The 21,983-nt window shown below is 41.0% G+C and overlaps 1 protein-coding gene across 2 annotated transcripts in view; it reads right to left on the minus strand.

Annotated features, from left to right (window-relative positions):
- The window catches only part of Plppr1 (phospholipid phosphatase related 1), a 235,723-nt gene that overhangs the window by 22,310 nt on the left and 191,430 nt on the right, over positions 1–21,983 (minus strand). For both annotated transcript variants that reach the window (XM_048420381.3, XM_048420383.3), the window contains 2 exons: positions 16,432–16,620; positions 1,793–1,925 (listed from right to left, as the gene is read on the minus strand). In XM_048420381.3, the coding sequence (XP_048276338.1) occupies positions 1,793–1,925; positions 16,432–16,620 (322 nt within the window). The remainder of the gene's footprint in view (positions 1–1,792; positions 1,926–16,431; positions 16,621–21,983) is intronic.

A 21,983-nucleotide genomic window follows, 5' to 3' on the forward strand; every position in this document is an offset into this window, starting at 1 on the left:
TAAGCCAGACCCAAAAAGAGGAATATGGTATGTATTCACTCATAAATGGATTCTAGCCATAATTAAAGGTCTTTGAGCCTATTATTCGTGATCCTAGAGAAGCTGGATAGGAGGGTGAACCTGAAGAAAATTCAGGCAGTTTTACTCCTGGAGATTGGAAATAGACAAGAGTCCCAGGTAACCTTGGGTGCACGGTGGGGTAGGAGGGTTGTTGGAAGGGGAGAGAGTTAGAGAGAAGGGAACAGGGGAGGAATGGGGAAAGATCGGGGGACTGGGAGGGGGGGAGGGAGGAAGGATAGATATGGGATCAGGGAAGAATATATCTCAACTAAGGGAGTCAGTTTAGGGTTTACTAGAGACTTGATTATAAATGGGATCCCAGGTCCAAGGAGAGATCCCCAGATTGTTCTCTGGACAGAGGAGAGGGTGCCTGAACTGGCCTTGGCCCATAACCATACTGATGAATATTTTGCTTATCACCATAGATCCTTCATCTGGCGATGGATGGAGATGGAGACGGAGACCCACATTGGAACACTGGACTTAACTCCCTAGGTCCAAACGAGAAGCAGAAGGAAAGAGAACGTGAGCAAAGAAGGCAAGATCAGAGGGAATCTTCATCCAATGGATGGCGATACAGACGGAGACCCACATTGGAGCACCGGACGGAATCCCCCAAGGTTCAAATGAGGAGCAGAAGGAGGAAGAACATGAAAAAGGAAATCAGGACCGCGAAGGGTGCGATCACCCACTGATACAAGGGGACTGATCTAATGAGAGTTCACCAAGGCCAGTTGGACTGGGACTGAGCGAGCACGTGATTCAACCAGATTCTCTGAATGAGGCCGGATTCTCTGAATGCGGCTGGCCCGAAGTCTTTCTGAAAAGCCATTGACAATGACACTGGGATTTGTTTCCTCTGCATATACTGGATTTTTGGGATCCAGTCTGTTTGGATGCTCACCTTCCTGGACCTGGAGGGAGGGGGGAGGAGCTCGAACTACCCACAGGGCGGGAGACCCTGACTGCTCTTGGGGATGGAGAGGGAGGAGGAGAGGGAGTGGTGGGAGTGGGAGGGTGTTGGGAGGAGGGGCGGAAATGGAGACTTTTGTATTTTAATAAACTTTGAGAAAAAAAAAGATAAATAAATGGGGCATTCTCTTCTTGAGGATGACTCGCACTCTGAAAAAAAAGCAACAACAACAACAACAACAACAACAACAAAACACTAAAGAAGGCATTTCTTTTCCAGGTTGGGAAAGGCATTTGTTTTTCAAGAACCTGATGGATTAGATGTCCCATACTTTGCTAAATTTCCTGAATGTACAGATCTACATGCCATAAAAACTTTGCAAAAAAAAATTTAGCTATTTCATTTGGTCGATATTCCCATTTACCCCCCAACCCTTACCCGACCCTTACCCTTTGGTGTATGTCTGTGCCTAATCAATTGTAAAACCCATGGTCAGGGAGAATCTCAAAAAAATGCTAAGCAGGGGAAAATTAGTTGAAACATTTTCTCTATTAGAATTTAATAAATATCATATTATTTCAAGGATCAAATATCTGAATCTTTACAACAATTTAATAAACAACATCTTACTTCAAGGATCAAATATTTGACATGGCACCAAGATTAGGCTTAGCTTTACCCTTTGCAGAAAATCCCCAAGGAGCCCTTGTTTTGAATGCTGGTATTGTGTATCTTAGCTTATTTGACCAAGCACATCCACCAAATTTAGTACACGTTACCTACCCATTGGAGCTCGGTTCACCGGGCTATGGCACTTACCTATGAATCTAATGATCCTTCGGAGTAAGGGGTTCAGATAACAGCATTCCCCTGTAAGGATTGTTTTCTCCTCAGCAATCAGGGATTCCCTTGTTGACTTTATGAAATACATGGATATTTCACCAATAAATATCTGGGGAAGGAATGTTAAAGAAATATCAAGAAGGAAAATTGCTTGTTTAAAGACAGAACAGGGATCTATAAAATAACTTGCAAGGAAATTGCATTCCTATTAAAATAAAAGATACCATGTCAATTGGGGAGATGGTGGGATAGATACTCTCTCGCATTCAACTTTTTTTTAATTTTTGAGACAGGGTTCCTCTGTGTAACAGACCTAACTGTCCTGGAACTAGCTCTTGCAGACCAGGCTGATCTCAAACTTAGAGATCCGCCTGCCTCTGCCTTCTGAGTGCTAGGATTAAAGGCATACGCCACCACAGACTGGCTGTATTTAACTCTTAAAATGAAATTGGAGAAACCAATATTTGACCATTTAAGACACAACTCTGGGAAAAATATTAAACTCTAAGGTCTTATGAAATATAAACTGAAAGAACAGTGTGCAGTGCAATTTATGATACAGTTTGTGGCAGGATTAAATGTTTAATTGACTTTGGAAATTGCAACAATGAAGAATGATTCAGATAGCTAATAATTCAAGAAAGCTTAATTCTACATCTCATAATACATTATTATTAGCATTATAAATACTTATTGGATCGTCTTTGCCTGAGGTGTGTTTCTACTACACTGAAGTGATTTGACTGTTATTTCTTTATTACTAAATCCCTCTCTTGCTTCTTGAACTAAAACCTTTTAAATCACTATACCCTTACATTGTGTGGTATTTGAATATAACTAGCCCCCATAAGCTCATAGGGAACGGCACTGTAAGGAGGTGTGCCTTGTTGGCGGAAGTGCGTCACTGTGGGGATGGGCTTTGAGGTCTCCTATGCTCACATTATGCCCAGTGTCTCAGTTCACCTCCTGTTGTTTGCGGACCAAGATGTAGAACTTTCAGCTCCTTCTCCAGCACCATGTCTGCCTTCATGCCACCATGTCCCACCATGATGATAAGGGACTAAACCTCTGAACTGTAAGTCAGCCCCAATGAAATGTTTCCTTTTATGATCGTGGCATCTCTCCACAGCAATAGAAACCCTAACTAGAACCCAAGGGTTGTAAGTTATTTGATATCAGTCTCTATACTGATATTTAAAAATTATCCTGCTAGCCCAAAACACAGTAGACTGACATATAAAATATGGACTAAGCATGGACAAAATTTAATAAAAACCTTGGCATGGCTACAATTGAAGATGGAAGTTAACAACAAAGAGTAAAAGTTCACAATCGCCACCATCCATTAAATACTAGGCACATGGCACTTCAGCGTGTTGACATGCTCAGAAGATCCCTAGCCTAGATACAAATGTTTTTTTCTCCCTGGAGAGCCATGGAGGTTCTCTAAAGCATACAAGTGGCACATAAGGGCACTGGATCCAGGTCAACAAGACTCCACCCCTACACTACCAATGGACTGTGCAGAGTTGTAACTTTTATAATTCTTTCCCAATTAATAGTCAGAAGATAATGCTTTAAAGAAGTTTGTCTTTGCCTTCATATAAACTGCAAGTTTGGAAAAAACCATTTTATCAGTGTTTTAGGAATCCCCATGTTTATATTAATTTTTAAATATATTTAAATATATGAATGTTTTGCTTGCATATGCATATATGGAGGTCAGAAGAGGGCATCAGATCCTCTGGAACTGGTGTCTGGGATAGTTGTGGGGCAGTGTGTGAGTGTTGGTAATCAAATCCAGGTACTCTGTAAGAACAAGTACTCTAAACCACTGAGCATTTTCTCCAGCAACCCATCAATCTCTGCAGCATCCCATACCTTATATACCTGTCATTATAGAGTATCTACATAAAAATAACATCAAAGGATATACTTGAAAAACTAAAATCTAAAAAGTTCAAAACCAAGATCATTTATGTGTTTGTTCTTTCTGTTTGGTGGTGAGGTTACAGATCATTTCAGAGACTTCGACACACAATCAGATTGTGTCTGGAGCAGTTCTAGAAAGTGGCACTTGATTCTATTTTCACTACCCCCAGAAATCTCATACTACAACATCACAAGGACCTCTCAGTAGCTAAAGTCCTGCACTTAACCTGTTTGCCTACTAGTGTTTTTCAGTATTAGTTACAAATTAAAATCTTTGCTACTTTGTACAAGTGCAGTATTCAAGAGGTGGAACTCTGAAGCCAGCTTTTCTTAGTTCCAAAGCTGGCCCTTTTAACCTTGGGCACACTATTTAACCTTTAATTTTTTATTTCCTTTATTTGTATAATCAGAATAGCAGAATTATTGACTTGTGTATGTGCGCATGCACATATGAATGCATAGATATACATTATAAATGTATACATGTATATTGGTGTGTATTCATATATAAATTGTTTAGAACAATTTGTATCTTTATATGCACCATAGAAGTAAGTAAAGTTGTTATTATTGTTTGATAACATATAGCATCTTCTCTGTATTCATCTTTACTGTATTTACATAAATACATAGATACTGTGTGTATGCATGTGTATAGGTGTGCATACATAAACAAATTGTTCAGAACACTGACTCTTTATATCCACTATAGAAATAAGTTAGTTGTTATTGTTGTTTGATAAGTTAGATAGGATCTTCACTGTAGTCATTATTACTATAATGACATAAATACGCAGATAGACACTGTGTATATATTCGTGTGTATATACTTATATAAATTGTTTAGAACACTATTTGAATCTTTATATGCACCAAAGAAATAAGTAAAATTGCTATTGCTGTTTGATAACAGAAAGTGTCTGCACTGTAGTCATCATTGCTATAATTACACTATTACAATAAAGCAATTAACTAAGTCGCTGGGGAAGCAGATTCCAGGATAAGCATAGTCTACTGGGAAAGTAATAAAAAACGGAGAATCCAAGATGGAAGAAAGTGTAAAATGTAACTCCTAGCTAAGAGACTCTGCTAATTCTGATATAGCTACATCATTTATTGATACATAAGTGAAATATATATCATATGTATATATTTGTGCACAATCTTAGAACCACAAATGAGAGTAAAAACTGAACTATATATTTCTGAGTCTGACTTATTTTGCTTAAAATAATCATCACTACTTGCATCCCTCAAGCCTAATGACCCGAGTTGAGTCATCATGACCTGGGACCTACATGATAGAAGAAACGAATTGATTCTTACACATTGTCTTCCAATTTTTTCATACATATATTGTGGTATGTGCATGTGTGCTTGCAAACACACACACACATACTAAATAAATGGAATTGAAAAAATTGAAGAATGTGAAACTGATACAAAAATAAAATTGCTGCCAACATTCAAATCACAAAGAAGGTATGAGACATAAAAGAGAACAAAATAAAACAAGGGTATATTTTATGTATATATTTGTAATGAAGTCCATTATGTTGTATGCTCAATAAAAATCAATAAAGAGAGAAAATGCAAATTGGATATTTATATCCAGATACTGGCAATGCCTGGAATATACTAAGTGCATCCCTAAGTACTAAAAGAGAGAAGAAGGGGTCAAGGGGTCACTTTATAGTCAAAATGGACTGACATATACCTGACTTTTTATAAAACTTTGATGGGCATCAAGTTGCTGATGAGCAATTCAATTCCTTCAACAATGAATGGACTTTATGGACAGCCATCTCCCTAACCACACATCCCTTTTACTATTTCTCCATTCACTGGGTCTTCCATTCTCGTGGGTGTTTGTGGAGGGCGGGTGAGTCTGCTTGGAGGCTGCAGGGCTGTGAAGGTAAAGGATGGCTCTGCTCTCTGCCAAGCTCGTGCCCACAGTTGATGCCATTTGCTCATAATGGCAGATTTACGGCTCTGGCTTTGGCAGTGCATTGGCCCCTCCATCTGTACTTCTGCTGGACCACCCTGTCTCAATCCATCATCTCTACAAAGAGCATCTGGAGCATGTGGGAGTTTCCATGTGTTCAGTGTTGGCTGTCTTACTTGTTTAGACCTCTCTGATTGTTGGCTAACAAAATACACATCAATCATGGCAAATTAGGGTGTCCTCCAGTGAGAAGTGGTCAAGGCCAAACTGGCTCTGGCAAGAATGAAGATAAATTCCATTAGTGATTTTTCATCTTCTAGCTCTGCTATTCACAATTCCAAGTGACTCATGACCTTTGACACAGTAGCAAGTGTACTTTAAGTCAGGAGGGCAGCTGCCATGTATGATCAGATATCTTCTACATACAAAATTCAAATGCAAATATGTAAACCATATTGAAACATGGTGATCAGTTTTTGTGTTTTATCTTTCTTGATGCACTATTCAAGAGACTGAAACTACTTTTGACAGATAAAATTGTATGCATTTATTATGTTCAACAAGAATCTCTAAAGTGCATTTATATTGTGCAACGTGTGACTCTAGCTAGGTAATTAACATATGTCTTACCAAACATAGTCACTACTTTGTGGGTGCAAGTATTTAGCATTCACTCAGCATGTCTCAAGATCACAACATGTCGGTAGTCATGTTGTACCCTGCTCTAGATTTTTGGAACGTACTTAGTTAACTGAAATTTTTAATCATTTGAACAATATATCCTCAAGCCCTTCTCCCTAACCACCTAGGACCCTGACAATCATTCTGTTCTGTGTTTTGGTGAAGTTAACTTTTAGATTCCATACATGAGTGAGATCGTGTAATATTTATTTCTGTATTTGGTGAATGCCACATAACAAACTCCTCCAATCTCAACCATGTCACATATGACTTCCCAAGTGTTTATACTTGACTGGTATTCCATTGTACACATCATATTGTATTTATGAATTTATCTCTTGATGGACATTTGGAAGAATTTGACACCTTGGGTAGTATGAATGAGGCTGTACTAGGCATGGTAGTATAAATTTCTTCAATATACTGACTTCATTTCCTTTGGGACTGAGGGATCACATGACATGACTTTACTAATTCACTTTGTTATAAGGTCCCCTGTTTGCTACATCTTCACATTTGTTTTCTCTTGGAATTCCACCCTAATAGGGGTGAGGCAATATCTATATTGTCATTTGTACTTCCATGATGAGTGATGATGCTGAAAACTTTGCATGTGATTCATTCAGGTCATCTGATGGCTTCTAACCAAAGAACTACTGAGTTCATTATCTATTTTTAGTATGAATTACGTACCCAATGTATAGCTTCACATATTTTTTTCCACTTTGTGTATGAACATTTCTTTCTATGACAATTATTTCCTTTGATAGGCAGAAGCATTTTAGTTTGCAATTCTATTTCTCTACATTTCTTTCATTGACTGTGTTTTTGGGGTCATTCCTAAGAAACCATCAACAAGACCTTTCTCATCAAGTTTTTTTTTCTTCTAGTAGTTTCATAATGATAGGGTTTTGTATTAAGTCTTTAATATGTTCTGTGTTTATTATTCCATAAAGTATGAGCTTAGAGTCCAATTTCATTCTTTTGTGGTAGAGTTCTACTCTCCCCAACACCATTTGCCTGTTGGCAAGTCTATGCACCGGTGCGTGTAGAGACTTTGGAGCTCAGAAAGGCTGTCAGATTCCTGGAACTGGAGTTACAGATAATTGTGAGCCATTGTGTGGGTGCTGGGAGCCAAAACTGGGATCTCTGGAAGAGTCCAAACACCCTTAACTTTTAAGCTATCTCTTCAATCCTCCTTTTATTTTTCAAACTAACCTACTGAATCCCGTCAGTGGTGTCCATGTGTGTATAGGTGTGGCGTCATGTACTTGAGCACGATCAGTCTCGGGAAACTCACAAGTATTTTTGCCCTCTTCAATTTCTTTTAACATTTGAAGAACTGACTTTTACTCTCCCAGCTGCTATCAACTGCCATAGCTCCTCAGCTGCTGTGAGTTCATGAACATCTAGTGATCATGTCCAGAAAACACTGTTCTGACCTTAATTTTATTATTATTTAAAAATTCTGCAACTATTGTACATAGCTTTCTTGATTTAGTTTTCAGAGAGCTTTCAGTCAGTGTATAGAAATGCCACTGGCTTCCATATGATAAATTTATGTACCTTTGCTTTACTGAATTGGTCTAATGTCACAATTTTGGGTAGCATCATGTGGGTTTTTTGAATAAAAGACCATGTTTCTAGTTTGAACATCTGGAAGCTATGTGTCACTCAACTCAAGCTGATAACACCTTGTTGAGGATTTTCGCACCTTTGTTCATCAGCAACAATGGCTTGGAGATCTCTTCTGATGTACTGCGTTTGTTGGGTTTAACACTAGGATAATTCTGGCCTCAGACAAAAAGGATTGCAAGTATGTTGTTCTCTTTCTTGGAATAGTCTCAACAACTGACACTCATTCTTCTTTTCACATTTGGGGGAAATCAGCAGAGAAGGCATTCAATGCTTGATTGTTTACTGATGGACTTTTTGTTTTTGACTCAATCTCCTTTTTTATTAGTTGTTTATCTATGTTTCCTATTTCTTCATGATTCTATTTTGAAGGGTTGTATGTGTTAACAAATATAGCCATTCCTTTTAGGTTATATAATTTGTTGGCTTATAGCTGTTCAGGATAGTCTCTTAATTGTCTTTGTCTTTCTATTATAGCATTTTTAGTGTCTCCTTTTCTGATTTTTGGGGTTTTCTCCCTTTTTTTCCTTTTTTAAAAAAGAACCAAAGCCTCCTAAATCTTCTTTATCTTTGCATACAAAATTAATCTTAAGCTTTATTGATTTTTCTATTATTTTCTAATGTTCCTTTCATTTATTTCTTATTGTGTCCTTTATATGTAGTTTCCTAATTTCTTGAGCCATAGCATAATGTTTTATTTGATATCTTTCCTTCTGCTGTGTAAGGTACTTACAGCTATAAAATTCACTCTTAGAATTGCAATAGTTTTATTCCGTGTGTTTTGGCAGGCTGTTTTCCAGCATTTCTGGCTTTTTTTGCATGTATGTGTGCAAGCAGATGTCAGAGCTCATCTTTCCGTGTCTTCCTCAATCACTGTCTACCTTATTTTTCTTTTCTTTTGTTTTAATTTTTTTTATAACATCAGGCAGGGGTATTCAATTCTAAGGAGATTATTTTCATTTTCAGTGATAATTATAACATTTCACAGCTGAATGCCTCAGATGGCAACATTAAGCTACAAATATCTCCTTCCTTACTGCAACCAAGTTAACACTATATCCTTCTGGGTGTTTACAAATTACCATCTACAAGAATGCAGTTGGGTCTTTTTCTTTTCAAAATTCTTTTTTTTTTTTTGTGAACAGTGCCTTAGTTATATTCCATCAGCAAATGGGGACCAGAGGTGGGATGCTTTAATTTGAATGGGAAATATTCACCATGGGGTCCTCAGTTTGAATCTTTGGACCCAGCTGCTGTTATTTGAAAAAGACTTTTTAGATATGTAGAATTTGCTGGAAGAAGTTGTTCACTGGCAATAGACTCGAGACTTTCTAGCCTGGCCCTACTCTCTGTTATTGCTCTCTTTCCTGACTGTGGGTGCAATTGTGCCAGCTGCTTCAACCTCCTCTGCTTTGCTCTTCCTGCCATGAGGGACAGTACCCTTATGGAACTGTGAACCCCAAAGTATCCTTTCTCTCTTAACTTGATGGTCTAGTGTATTCTGTTATACCGTATTTTTCAGACAGTGTTTTTCACTGACCCTGGAGCTTCTGGATTGGCTGGACTGGCTGGTCAGTGACCTCCAGTGATCCCCCATCTCTGCCTGCCACCAGAGTAGGGCTTACAGATACATGCACACACAGTTTTGACACAAGTGCTGGTGGTTCAAAGTTAGGTTCTCATTCTGCCCACTACATAGTTCCCCAATGCCCCTTGAAATAAAACCATATTCTCTAATTTCTTCATTAACCAAGTTGTTGTTTTGGAGCATGTCACTTAGTTCACACATACTTGTGAATTTTCTGATTTTTCTCATGTAGATGTATATGAATGTGTTAATAAAAAAGACTAGCTATGATTTCAGTCTTAAATACTATGAATTGTTTTGTGCCTAGACAATGTTCTATGCACGTTAGGGAATGTGTATACTGTGGCTATAAAATAGAACCTCCTCTATGGACCTGTTAGGTCACTCTGGGTTAGATCAAAGTCAGATGTTTTCTTACTGGTCTTATTTCTACAGTATCTGTCTACAACACGAGGTGGGGGCGCTAAAATCGCCCGCTATTTATACCATCAAAACATTTCTCTCTTCAGAAATTAATATTTGCTTTATGTATTTAGGTGCTACAGTGTTCAGTATTTATAAATGTATCCTCTTGCTGAATGAACCCTTTTGCTATTGTATAATGATCTCCTTTGTATTTTTTTTTTACATATAATGTTTTAAAGATCATTTTTGCTTCAATATGGCCACAGACTGAGTACCCCAAAATTCAAACACTGATATGCCCTTAAACTTGAAGTCTTTAAAAGCACTGGTTCTCAAAAGATTTGGGGGGATTTCAAACTTTTTAGATTAGGGATTCATGGTTGTTATCAAGTGTGTGAAAATATCCCCAAGACCCCAATTTGGGATATAATGTTTACCTGGTACACCTGTTCCATTTGGTTTTCATTTGCATGTGGCATTTTTTTCCCTTTCACTTTCCGCTATATCTGCACTTCCTGTGAAGTGGGTCTCCTGAGTCCTTTTCATTTTGCTTATCGGTATAAATACTTAGGGCTGACCACTTAGTATTAGGTAATCAATTAGGGGGCTTCTCTCTGAGGGAGACTAATTCTCTCTCTTATATCAATCATCAAATTGCTTGTAGCTCTTCATGTAGGGACGTGGCTTTGTGAGATCTCCCCCATTAATACAGGCATGTCAGCATGCATTGTCATTATTCAGGTCTTGTGTAGGCAGTTACATTGTTGGAATTTCCTGGGTGCACTTTGCCTATCGTGTATGGAAGATGCTATCAGGTAGCAGACATCCTGGTCCTCTGGCTCTCACAATCTCTCTGTCTCCTTCTCCACGTTGTCCTCTGTGCTTTAGATGTACAGCCAGTGTTGCAGTTGTATCTGCTGGGACTGGGCACCCCACAGTTAGCTGTTCACTGCCTTTGACCAGCGTTAGATTTCTGTAAGGCTTTCTATCTGCTACCAAAAAGATGAGGGGTGAGAACTACATTTGTCTGTGGGTATGACAATACTTATTTAGAATGTAATTAGAGATTACAGTGGTTTAGAAGACTGGCAGAAATGTTCTCTCTTAGGGTCTATGACCTTATCAGCTGAGGTAAGTTTGCTAAGTATACCTATTAGGTATGATTTGCCTTATAGAGCAGGTCTTAAGTCCAATGAAATGGCTGTTGGTTGTCTGCTAGATGTTAGTGCCACTGTTTGACTTGACTACACCTCTCCACTCTGCTTATTACTGTGGTTCCTAGGCTTTACACCTGGGTGTGATAGCTACAGATGTCTCTTCCCCCATGGCAGATCACACAGCACCTTCAGTTACTATGAGAGCTCATAGTTGATATTCTGCCTGGAAGACTTCCACAATCACGAGCATTCAGACCATTGTAGATTTTTAAAGTGACCCAAGAAATGAGAAAAAAATAGATTCTGCTGCCTACACTATGAGAGCCTCCTTTATTCTGGGCTTTTATCTTTCATGATGAGTGCTATCGAAGAACTCTACATCTGCTGAGAGGTTCTGCTTCCTTTACCTGCAGAACTCTAGTTTTCTCAAGAATTATTGACTTTTGCTTTATCACACATAGATACAAACAATAGACACCACCAGTGAACACTCCCAATGTCCTTTAGCAGCATAAATAGGAAAGGTCATATGTATGACAGTGTTTTGAAAACCATCTTGTGTCTGTGATAATACTAGAGATTGCCTTCTGGTCTCAATCCAGCAGCCAGCTCCACCCACTCTGAAAGCTTAGTTGAGACTACGCATGACTTTGTAAAAAGGTGGGACCATATATTCCTAAAAACACAGAATTCACTAACACTTTTTGTTTTGCTGAACAAGAGAAATGGAAACCTAAAATAATTTTATCAAAATCTCATTCTCATTAAAAAAAGTAAACTCAACTATAATCTTCAAGTAATTTAAGCAGCCCATATTTTTAGGAAAACAATATTCTTTAAAAACTGCTGACAGTGGTGGCATCCACCTTTAATCCCAGCACTTGGGAGTCAAAGGCAGGCAGATCTCTGTGAGTTCGAGGCCAGCCTGGTCTTCTACACTAGTTCCAGGACAGCCAGGGCTATTATACAGAGAAACACTGTCTCAAAAGAAGAAACAAAACAAACAAACAAAAGGCCCTCACAAACAACAATAATATACCTTTAAGCTTGGAATAACTGGAAATAGTGCAACGATCAAACACTACTAAGAGAAATCTGGATCACTAATATGTAGTATGAACAAAAATATGGAAATTGATTTTTAAATTTTTTTTCAGTTTATAAATTTAATTGGGTCATCCATATGTTCACCCCAGAAGAAAGTGTAGATTGTAAAGATAGAGGATAATAGCAACAGTTTGGCAAAAGGACTTTCTGTCTGAAGAAGTCATGTGATGAGGTACAGAGGGATAGAATGTAACTTAGAAAATGTCCAAGAGTTTCAACGGAGGAGACAGTGCAGAACCCGGAAGAGGTGGATTCTGAGGGAGTGCAAGGCAGACAATGTCTTCTTTACTTCTGCCGCAGCTGGGGACCTGTCAGGCAGCCAACAAACTCTGCACCGAGGGACCACTCTGTAGCCTGCAATGTCCTTTTACATTGGACGCAAAGAGCTCACACAAATGCTCAAATGACGTTTTGCAAGTCCAGCTACGAGGTGCCTTTCTTTCGAACTGCGTTGGCCTTTCCTTTCTGAGGAAACTGCTCCTGAGTCGCCTGCGCATGTGTCTGTGTGCACGCGGCTCGCACTTGGATGCCAAACTGAGCCATTTCAGTTCTCTTGGGCAGGGAGTCAAATGCTCTGCTGCTTCAATGCTAAATACTCCCCAGTCACTTCATTGTGAGGCCAAGAGAAAGGTTTAATAGCTATCTTCTCAAGCCTTGTGCCACCGGGACCGAGATGAAATAAGGGTAAATCAGATTCTCTGCCCAGTAAATCCTCTTACCCAACAGGCTCCCTGGCTCTCTCCTTAGCCTCTGAGTCAGAGTTTATCCAGAAGGCCCAAGGGAGCAGTTAGTTAGCCAAGCTGTCCAGGTAGTCAGAACAGACCCTGCAGGCTTCTTTGAAGTATGGGTTACGACTGTGGGCTAAACAGTTCTGGACACAATAAATTCTCCAAGCTTCAACTTTTCCTAAAAATATGTGACAGCAATGGCTTTGGCCCTGTGCAGTTTATCCCAAGTGGCCTTGTCTCAATATGAGGCTGATATTTTCTGACAGGAAGGCATAAAAGGGGAAACAGAGAGTTTACAGGTCAAATGGCCCTGTCTTTTCCCTCAGGCCTCCCCTGTGCATCTGCAACTGGGAATGGGGTCATTAATGCTCATCTGTGGAGACACAGGAGTGTGGCACTCAGTTCAGCCACTGTCACTGTGCTTAGAGATGCAAGAAAGAAAGAAGGAAGGAAGGAAGGAAGGAAGAGAGAAAGAAAAAAGAGAAAAAAAGAAAAAAGAAGAAGAAAAAAGCCAAGGACAATCCAGGTCCAGGTAGAGGTAATTTTTTGAAACTTACTACTAGTTACTATGTACATCACTGAAAAGTGGTCCTGCCTTCATTATACTCCATGGAGCATGGGAAATTCTTTTAAGGAGAAACTGATAAGTTGTGCAGCCCTGTGGCACACGTGGCACACAAAAGTGAATCCAGAAAGGAACCTAACATGCAGAAACTTTCATCAAAATGGTCCTTTTTGTGTTCTCATCAAATCTGAGAACTAGAAGGTCTTGAAAATCATTGAGCCTGATCTCTTTTAAAAGTGTAGAGAAGAGAAAACTGAACCCACGGGAACACAAGCAACTAGAAGTCACACAGTTATTTGGGGCCTCAGTGTAGGGAGACAGTGAATGCTGGGAGCTCTGAGCAGTTATGTGTGCTGAAGGAGGCACTAGGACTCAGAGATACTGAGATCTCACATGGGCAAGTCCTATCTCACAGCACGGACGTGAACACAGCTCCTTCACGGAGCTAAGAGGCTATCTGGCCTGCCACTGCTCACAGATGGGGGTCTTGAGGGAACATAGTTACTGACTAACAGGGTTGAGGACTGTACTGCTCGCTGCCATTAGCCCACCAGTCATGAGCATCCCTGGTTCCCAGCCATGCCCCCAATTTTAGAAGGAAGGCAACAATGGAACCCAGTGAGCAGATTCCTGTCCATCTGTTTGTATAAAAATGGAACCTTCAGGGCATCATTTGGCCAAACTGTGTCTGGTGTTCCCAACTGAAAGATGAAAGGGGTTGTTGGCCATGATTTTTATGTTCATTGGAATACTCTGTTCTATCTCACTGGGATGCTGTGAGGCTGACCTAGGCAACATCTGCAGAGTAGATATCATTGTAAAATGGTTTCTCTTTTTAGTTATACAAAATAATGTTTTTCATGATGAAATTTTCATACATAAATGTTATCATGTCTTGATCACATTAATCCTTCCTTGCTTTTCCTCCCCTGAGCCTTGTTATCACCCCAGTAGTTTCCCATACTCTCTCTTCCACTTTCATGTGGGCTTAACATTTTGAAGAATTTGCTTTTGATTTTATTCGGCGATTATACTGTTTCTTTGATTCGAATCTTCTGCTCATCTTTATTACTGTTTCTACTAGTCTTAGTTTTTTTAAAATGGGCAAAATCTCTATAAATACAAAATAATTATAGGAAAATAAAGAGAATGATAATGAGACTAGGAAGAAAGGAAAAAATATATTAGTAACTCAATGGGTCACTCAGCAATTCATGTCTGAACACATAAGAACATGAGATCACGATGTGTTTATGGCACACTCGCAGTTCCAGACTGCCTCATGGTAGAACCACCCCCAGAACATTCTAGACAGAGCGTAAGCTGTTTCTTTGTGTTATCTAGGGATTAGAGTTTTCTGCCTTATGAGGCACAAAAAAGTGTCTTCTCTCTACACTTACTATTTCTTCCTAGGGCTGAGGATGAGGATAGGAGAAAGGAGACATAGAAGTTATGTCCAGTCCCATCCCTTTAGAAGAGGCCATTCTCAGGGATTCCCAATGGAACGTCATAATTCTCAGATGAGGACATTTGTCCCGTGATGTCAAAGCAGTGGAGGATAATTTTCTGCTAGGTTCTTTACTCCTGAATACTAAGGGTATGTCAGGAACTTTAGGAAGTCATTTCTAAACCCAATGACAACCTTGCCTTGTCTAGAAGGAATCAATGAGATGAGTCACCCCGCCAGGATGTGAGCTGGATACGCTGCTCTGTAGACCTAATGTTTTTAACCACCCGGATGCATCGTGTTGCATCTCATCAATATTGCTCTCATTTCTCCTGATGTCTTAGTAGCTAAGGGGAGCTCTGCTGAGGATGGATCAAATGATCTGAATAGACTTAGAGTAGGATAGAGTAGGATGATTCAATTTTTCTATAGCCTCAAAATTACAGTCAATTTTCATCATAAGTCAAGAGAAGCCTGGCCACCAAGAATAGCTTTTGAACTGAATGTCTGAGCAATCACCGTATTCTTCAGTAAACCAGTTAGTATTTTTAATGAAGGCCCGGTCTGAAAGAGAGTAGAAGGCATGTCAGAGGTGGAGTGGAAGAGTGGGGTTTTATTAGAAAGCAATTAGAAGGGAAAGGCAGAGCCGGAACTGAAATTACGCCCGGATTAATCCGCCCTGGTGACAGCAATGTGTTTAGACACACGAGTGTTTATTTTAACACTCTCATCAAATGAGGGTGTCTAAGTGTTAAATCACTTGACTGGCTCACAGGAATCTGCAAGCTTTATGCTCTCAAAGCCATCTCCCTACAGGGCTGTCTGTCCAACTTTTGACCTCAAAGGAGAGACAGCGAAATGAATGAAGGCAAAGTTGCAGCTGAGCTCACTGTATGTGACTTGGACAGGGGCAGGGACAGCACATTTTGAGTCAAGTGATTTTGCTCCCCTCTGGCCTCTGCAGTTCAGCTGTAGCAGCAGGAGGCAGCAGCTGGCGGGTTCTGTCCGGCTCTGATCTGAGTCTCTATGGCAATGCCATCGCTAACAGTCAACTCCTGAATACACACAGCTCTCATGCCTACTTTTCCCGAGAGTTCAGTAGCTATTCTTAAGATGCCAGCTAGCCAGGTCTGCTGATTTCTGACATTCACCCATGCTTTAAAAAACAAACAAACAAACAAAAAAACACAGCTTCAAAAACTCAGACACTAAAAAACAAAAAGTAATCCATCTATGAAAGGCAAGATCAATTTAATTTTGTTGTTGTTTTTATGAAGATTTCTACTCAGTCTTCTCCAGCTGAAACAGGAAAGCGTTGATTAGGCTACCCGCTGGTGAGACCCAGGAGGACAGGAAAGAGGAGAAAAGGCCGACAGGAAACACTTTCAGGTGACCAACAACAAAGAACTCTTGTTCTGTACTTACAATAGCAGTTGGAGTGGCAGCCAGTACGCAATAGAGCACCAGAGGGGTGATGAAGCTTTCTTCCTCCGTCCCCGGGTAAGGCTTCATTAAGTCTCCATCCTGACAGAAGAATCCTTGGATATGCACCTGAAAAGTGTCAGTGCATTCGAAGTAGTAGGCAAGCAGCACTGTCCCAGTCATGATGACAAGCTGAAAATACAGCATGGCCACACAGAGACATTAGCGGGGCTTCGGAGCAGCGCTGGCCCCTCAGAGAACACTCCCTCCATCACCCTGCAGCACTTCTGGGGTTGGTATTGGCAAGGGTGCGTGCGCCTGGCACGGCACGCTCTGGGCTTAGGGGTTGTGTGCTAGCTTGTCTGCCTGCTAACAACTGCTGTAGAAACCTTCCAGCAAATAAAGTGCAGACCCCATCTGAAGGGCCGATCACAGCAAGGCTTGTAGAGCGGCCTGGCTCTACCGCTGTGCTCCCGGAGTAGCTGCGGAAACTGGGGCGGACATGCCCATTCACATTCAGGTCAGAGGTGAAAGTTCGAACGGCAGAGGCTTAGTGAGAAATTTTATAGATTATTTAAGATAGACTTACCGTACAAAATGTTAGTCAGTCAGGAGTAAATGACTGAGGGGGAGAGAGAGAGAGAGAGAGAGAGAGAGAGAGAGAGAGAGAGAGAGAGAGAGAGGAAGACAAAAGTTTAGCAGGAATGAGAGGCTTCTTCAGAACCATGCCTTTATTATTGACAGGTGTTCTACATCAGGGATGACTTTTAATCTTTTCCAAAATGCTCCCTACTAGAAAACCAAGGATCATATCTTATCATAGACACATGACCTTCACAAGATTTAGACATAAGGAGATACAACTATCAGTTAATTTTTGACCCATGAATTTCCCAGATGCTCACTGGTGTAGATAGTTGTGATGAGTATGAGGAATTAAAGGAACATGTAAGTCCAACATTATTATCATTGTTATTGTTATTATTATTATTATTATTATTATTATTATTATTATTATTATTTGGCTTTTCAAGACAGAGTTTCCCTGTGTAACAGCCCTGGCTGTTCTCGAACTCGCTTTGTAGACCAGGTTGTCCTCAAACTCACAGAGATCCGCCTGTCTCTGCTGTGCTGGGATCAAAGGTGTGAATCACCACTGCCTAGCTAAAGTTCAACATGATTTTTCACTCTGTATTTGGAAGACATAAAATGTCAAGATAAGACAGCAATGAAAGCGGTGGTGAGGAAACAAGGCTTTGCGGTTATGAGGTTGTGGAAGCTGAGGTGGGAGGAGAAGGTAAGACTCCTTTGGTTCCAATCTCTCAGAGATAAGAAAGCTGATGTCCAGAGAGCAGTCCTGACTATGGCTGGATTACCTATATGTAACTCGTGTGTGTGTGTGTGTGTGTGTGTGTGTGTGTGTGTGTGTGCGCGCGCGCAGACAGTGCACTGACAAAATGAGGAAACTAAAGTGAGAAAAATGCTTGTAAAATGGTGGGTTTTTTTTTGTTGTTGTTTAGCGATATCAAGCTAATTATTATAGGAAGACAATACAGTCAGATGTCTTCAGACAACTTCAATTTAAAATTGCTTTTGTTCACAACTATGTGTCAGGCAATGAAAGGGAAGCCAGACTGTTTCGAGGGATTAGGAACATTGCATGTTTGTTGAGACAGAGTCTCTTGTAGTCCAGGCTGGTTTTGAACACACTCTAAAGCCAAGGATGACCTTGAACTGCTAATACTCCTGTCTCTATTGAGTGCTGGGATTGCAGATATTTGCTGTCATGGTCAATTTGTGCAGTGCTAAGTACTGAATCCAAGAAGCCAGGGCTTTGTGCATGCTACTCAGTAGTTCTACCAAAAAAAGCCACACCTCTGAATCTCTCATCCATTTCTAGAATGACTAATTCAGAGTCACACAATGGATTTGTATTAAAACTAGTACAATAGCCTATTCCCTAAACAGATCGCTGCCCCAGGCAAAAGAAACCTCAAACCAAAAACGATCTGTAATGCAGGTAGGGAGACAAGGGAGCAACAAAGGTCAGCTCTGGTAGAGTGAGAGAGGTCAGTCTGGGTACAAGAGAGGTAGGCCAGTCCTGAGAGAGAGCAAGAGAGGTATGTCAGTCCTGGGAGAGAGAGAGAGAGAGAGAGAGAGAGAGAGAGAGAGAGAGAGAGAGAGAGAGAGAGAGAACACGGGGGGGGGGGGTCAGTCCTGGTAGAGAGAGAGTGGGGGGTAGATCAGTCCTGATAGGAAGAGAGAGTCCTGGCAGAGAGAGGTAGGTCAGTCCTGGCAGAGAGAAGAGAGAGAAAGGTAGGTCAGTCCTGGCAGAGAGAGGCTCTGTTTGCTATTTATATTCCTTTATGATTCTTTATTCTCAACATGCAAACAGCCTCACACCTGCCTGTTCTAACCCTTCTGGAGCTATCACAACTCCTGAGAAATCACTCCTTGGGTCCACCTCACCATAACAGAAAGAACCATTTTTCTTAGGATTCCTTTGGGTTAAGGACACACCAGTCCTTCTCATTTCACTTCTTTTCCATGCTTTTCCTCTCTGACCCAGAAGCCTTTCTCCCAGCTGTAGTGTGGCGCAAGTACACATTCCCCATCATCTGACATGGATGTCTTTCTTATGGTCACATCAGTCACACTTTCTCCTTACTCAAGAAGGCCACATCACACTCCATTCCCTGTCGCCTGCACACGACTAGTTTCTGGCTCTCAAGGATGTAGTCTAACATTCTCTAGCCAGTGGCCTGCTATCACAGCGCTGACACCTCCACACCATCTTCTGTGTCTCTCCATGTTGTTGATTGGTACCTTTGGCAAATCCCCAGCCTTTCTCTCAGCCTTCTCTGTTGATTCAAATATTTTGGTTCTTTTCCTTGTAACAACAGGGAAGAATCTTGAGTAAGTGTATTTCCTATAAGATTAAGAGATAGGTAATACAAAACAGCCCCCGTCGAATGGAGCTCTTGTCTACAGCTACTTTCTAAATTCCAAATATGCACAAGGTGTATCTTGGATGTTTCCTCCACATTGCTAGAAGCACATTTCTCTATGTCTTAGCTTTATCAGCTCTGAAGAGATTATCTGATTGGAGAATAGATGGGGTCTGTGGGAGGCATTACAGAGAGACAGAAGTGAAAGCGGCGTGTAAATTCCTCCTCTGAAAAAGAGCATTCTGTTTTAGTGGGGAACTTTGAGCTCCCAGTTCCTTTTGAGAGAACTGAAAGTGAAGTAATCACTTTCTCTCTCTCTCTCTCTCTCTCTCTCTCTCTCTCTCTCTCTCTCTCACACACACACACACACACACACACACACACATGCACACATCATACCATGCACACATGCATACATGCACACATATATACCACACACACATGGGAGAACTCAGTACAAAGGCACCAAATAGAAAAAAAGTATAGAAGTTTCTTAACAGTAAATAGATCAAAATCAACTATTATTAACAAACCACTGTAACATGATGTACCTAAATTTGAATCTACAGCACAAATCTTGAACTGATTGATACAATCTGAAATAAATCAGAAATCTTGTCTGATTGATATAATCCTGTAAATAGCATTCCGAGAGAAATGAATGAATGAATAAATGAATGAATGAATCAATTATTTATGAGACACAAAGAACAGAAAATATTTGAGACTTGATGGGTGGGTATAGGCAGAACTCCAGCAGCTTGTTCACAGACTGGTCCACGAGAACAAGGTAATTTGCCATAGTTCTTTTCCTGATGAACAGTTGGAAACCCATTCCTGTTGTTTTCCAGCAATTCTCGAACTCCGTGGAACATTCTCAATACTGCTCTTTCAGAGATAAAAAGGGAAAAGTAAAACAATCCAGAACGCGATTTCTGCCGTTCTTTCTCACTGAACAGCCTTTTGTGACCACATCATAAAAGAAAGCCAATTCTGCTGTTACAGGAACAGAAAGAACAGAGGATGCACCGCGTCTGTGAACAGGGAGGCCGGTCCCATGGCACCGTTGGTGATCTACAATTAGCCATCCTCCCTGGCCTGGGTCGCGATTCGTCACTGTCTAGGGCTGAGCAACCAGTGCCAGCTGGCACTCTTGCCATCTCTGACTCCTTCCCGTGCCCATTTAGGGATGCATGGAGGGAGTCCATAATGTTGTTGTCACGCACAGATGGCGAGACTGTGCCGGACGGAGCACGGGTGGAGGAGGTGAAGATGCCAGTGTGGCAGAGGCAATTAGGGATGAGGGATGATAAAAAAGTATGGGGAGATCACATGCCAGGGGCTTCCCTCAGAACCACAGTCGAGTACAGGAAAGTACATAGCACAATAATCGTACCGCAAGGATTTGAAAGGCAGATGCCAGCAGAACCAGAAACCCAGCCTCTAATGGTTGAGAGTGGAGCGTTTCTGCCTAGATATCTGCTGACAAAAGTGAGTGTCATGACAAATTATAGCAGGAGAGTCACCAAGCCGAACAAATAAACATAAAAGCTAAGAGTAATCACAGAGCACCGACTTACACATGTGATAAAAGCTGGGGCATCAGGGTCCTGGTGTGTGTGTAGAAGTAAGAAGTAGGTTGGAATGAGAGGACTGGGATCTGGTGTCAAGAGTGAGAGAGTACACTTCACATCAGGAAATCTTAGTGCTCTTAGCCCACCTTTCCAATCTTGGGGAGCACAGATTTCCATTGTAACCCTACTTGAGATGATAGATACTTCCTTTTCTAATGAGCTGCGTTTTTGTTTTGTTTTAATTTGGCCACAGACTACTAATGATAACAAACTGACAATTTTTCCAGAGAACTGCCTCTGAACTAGGTCTCACACATACTCTCCAAGTGATGTTTTATACAATATGGCAGCACTTCCCAAGTCTGGGGACATATCATGTGATCTGTCACAAGGTGTCACCTGATCCCAAGTAGGATTCATGCATGTGGCCAATGAACTGGTAGGGGAAGGAGTAATGGAAGAGCAGGGAGGGGATTGCTGGCTGGGGGAAAGGCAGTTACAAAAATGATGGATGGACTGGCTTTTTGGGATCCTGGCCTGTTTGGATGCTCACCTTCCTGGACCTGGAGGGAGGGGGGAGGAACTTGGATTTCCCACAGGGCAGGAAACCCTGACTGCTTTTGGGAATGGTGAGGGAGGAGGAGAGGGAGTGGGGGGAGCGGGAGGGTATTGGGAGGAGGGGAGGAAGTGGAAAGAGTGTTTTCGGATACTTGAATAAACAAGTCTAATGGGAAAAAAATGATGGAGAAGACAGCACACTAACTGTGTAGGAAATTGTGGTCCACCACGGTGAATACATACTGATTCCCACAGGGTGAGGAGACAAAGGAGACTTGGGGTAGAATAAACATAGCCCCGGTGCTTAGGCAATAAGAACTCACATAGTTCTGATATGAAAACAAGGTTGTAGTGAGAATTCCAGGCAATTGCATAGCTCAAACAGCTGCCTGCTTCTCAATATTGAAGAAGAACACCCAAGTTCCTGTGTCCACGGCTGCATATGGGGAACCAGCAAACGGTGTTAACAGAAGTG

Source organism: Myodes glareolus, chromosome 16 (assembly GCF_982192425.1).
Source record: "Myodes glareolus chromosome 16, mMyoGla1.1, whole genome shotgun sequence".
In the NCBI taxonomy this organism is placed as follows: Eukaryota; Metazoa; Chordata; class Mammalia; order Rodentia; family Cricetidae; genus Myodes; species Myodes glareolus.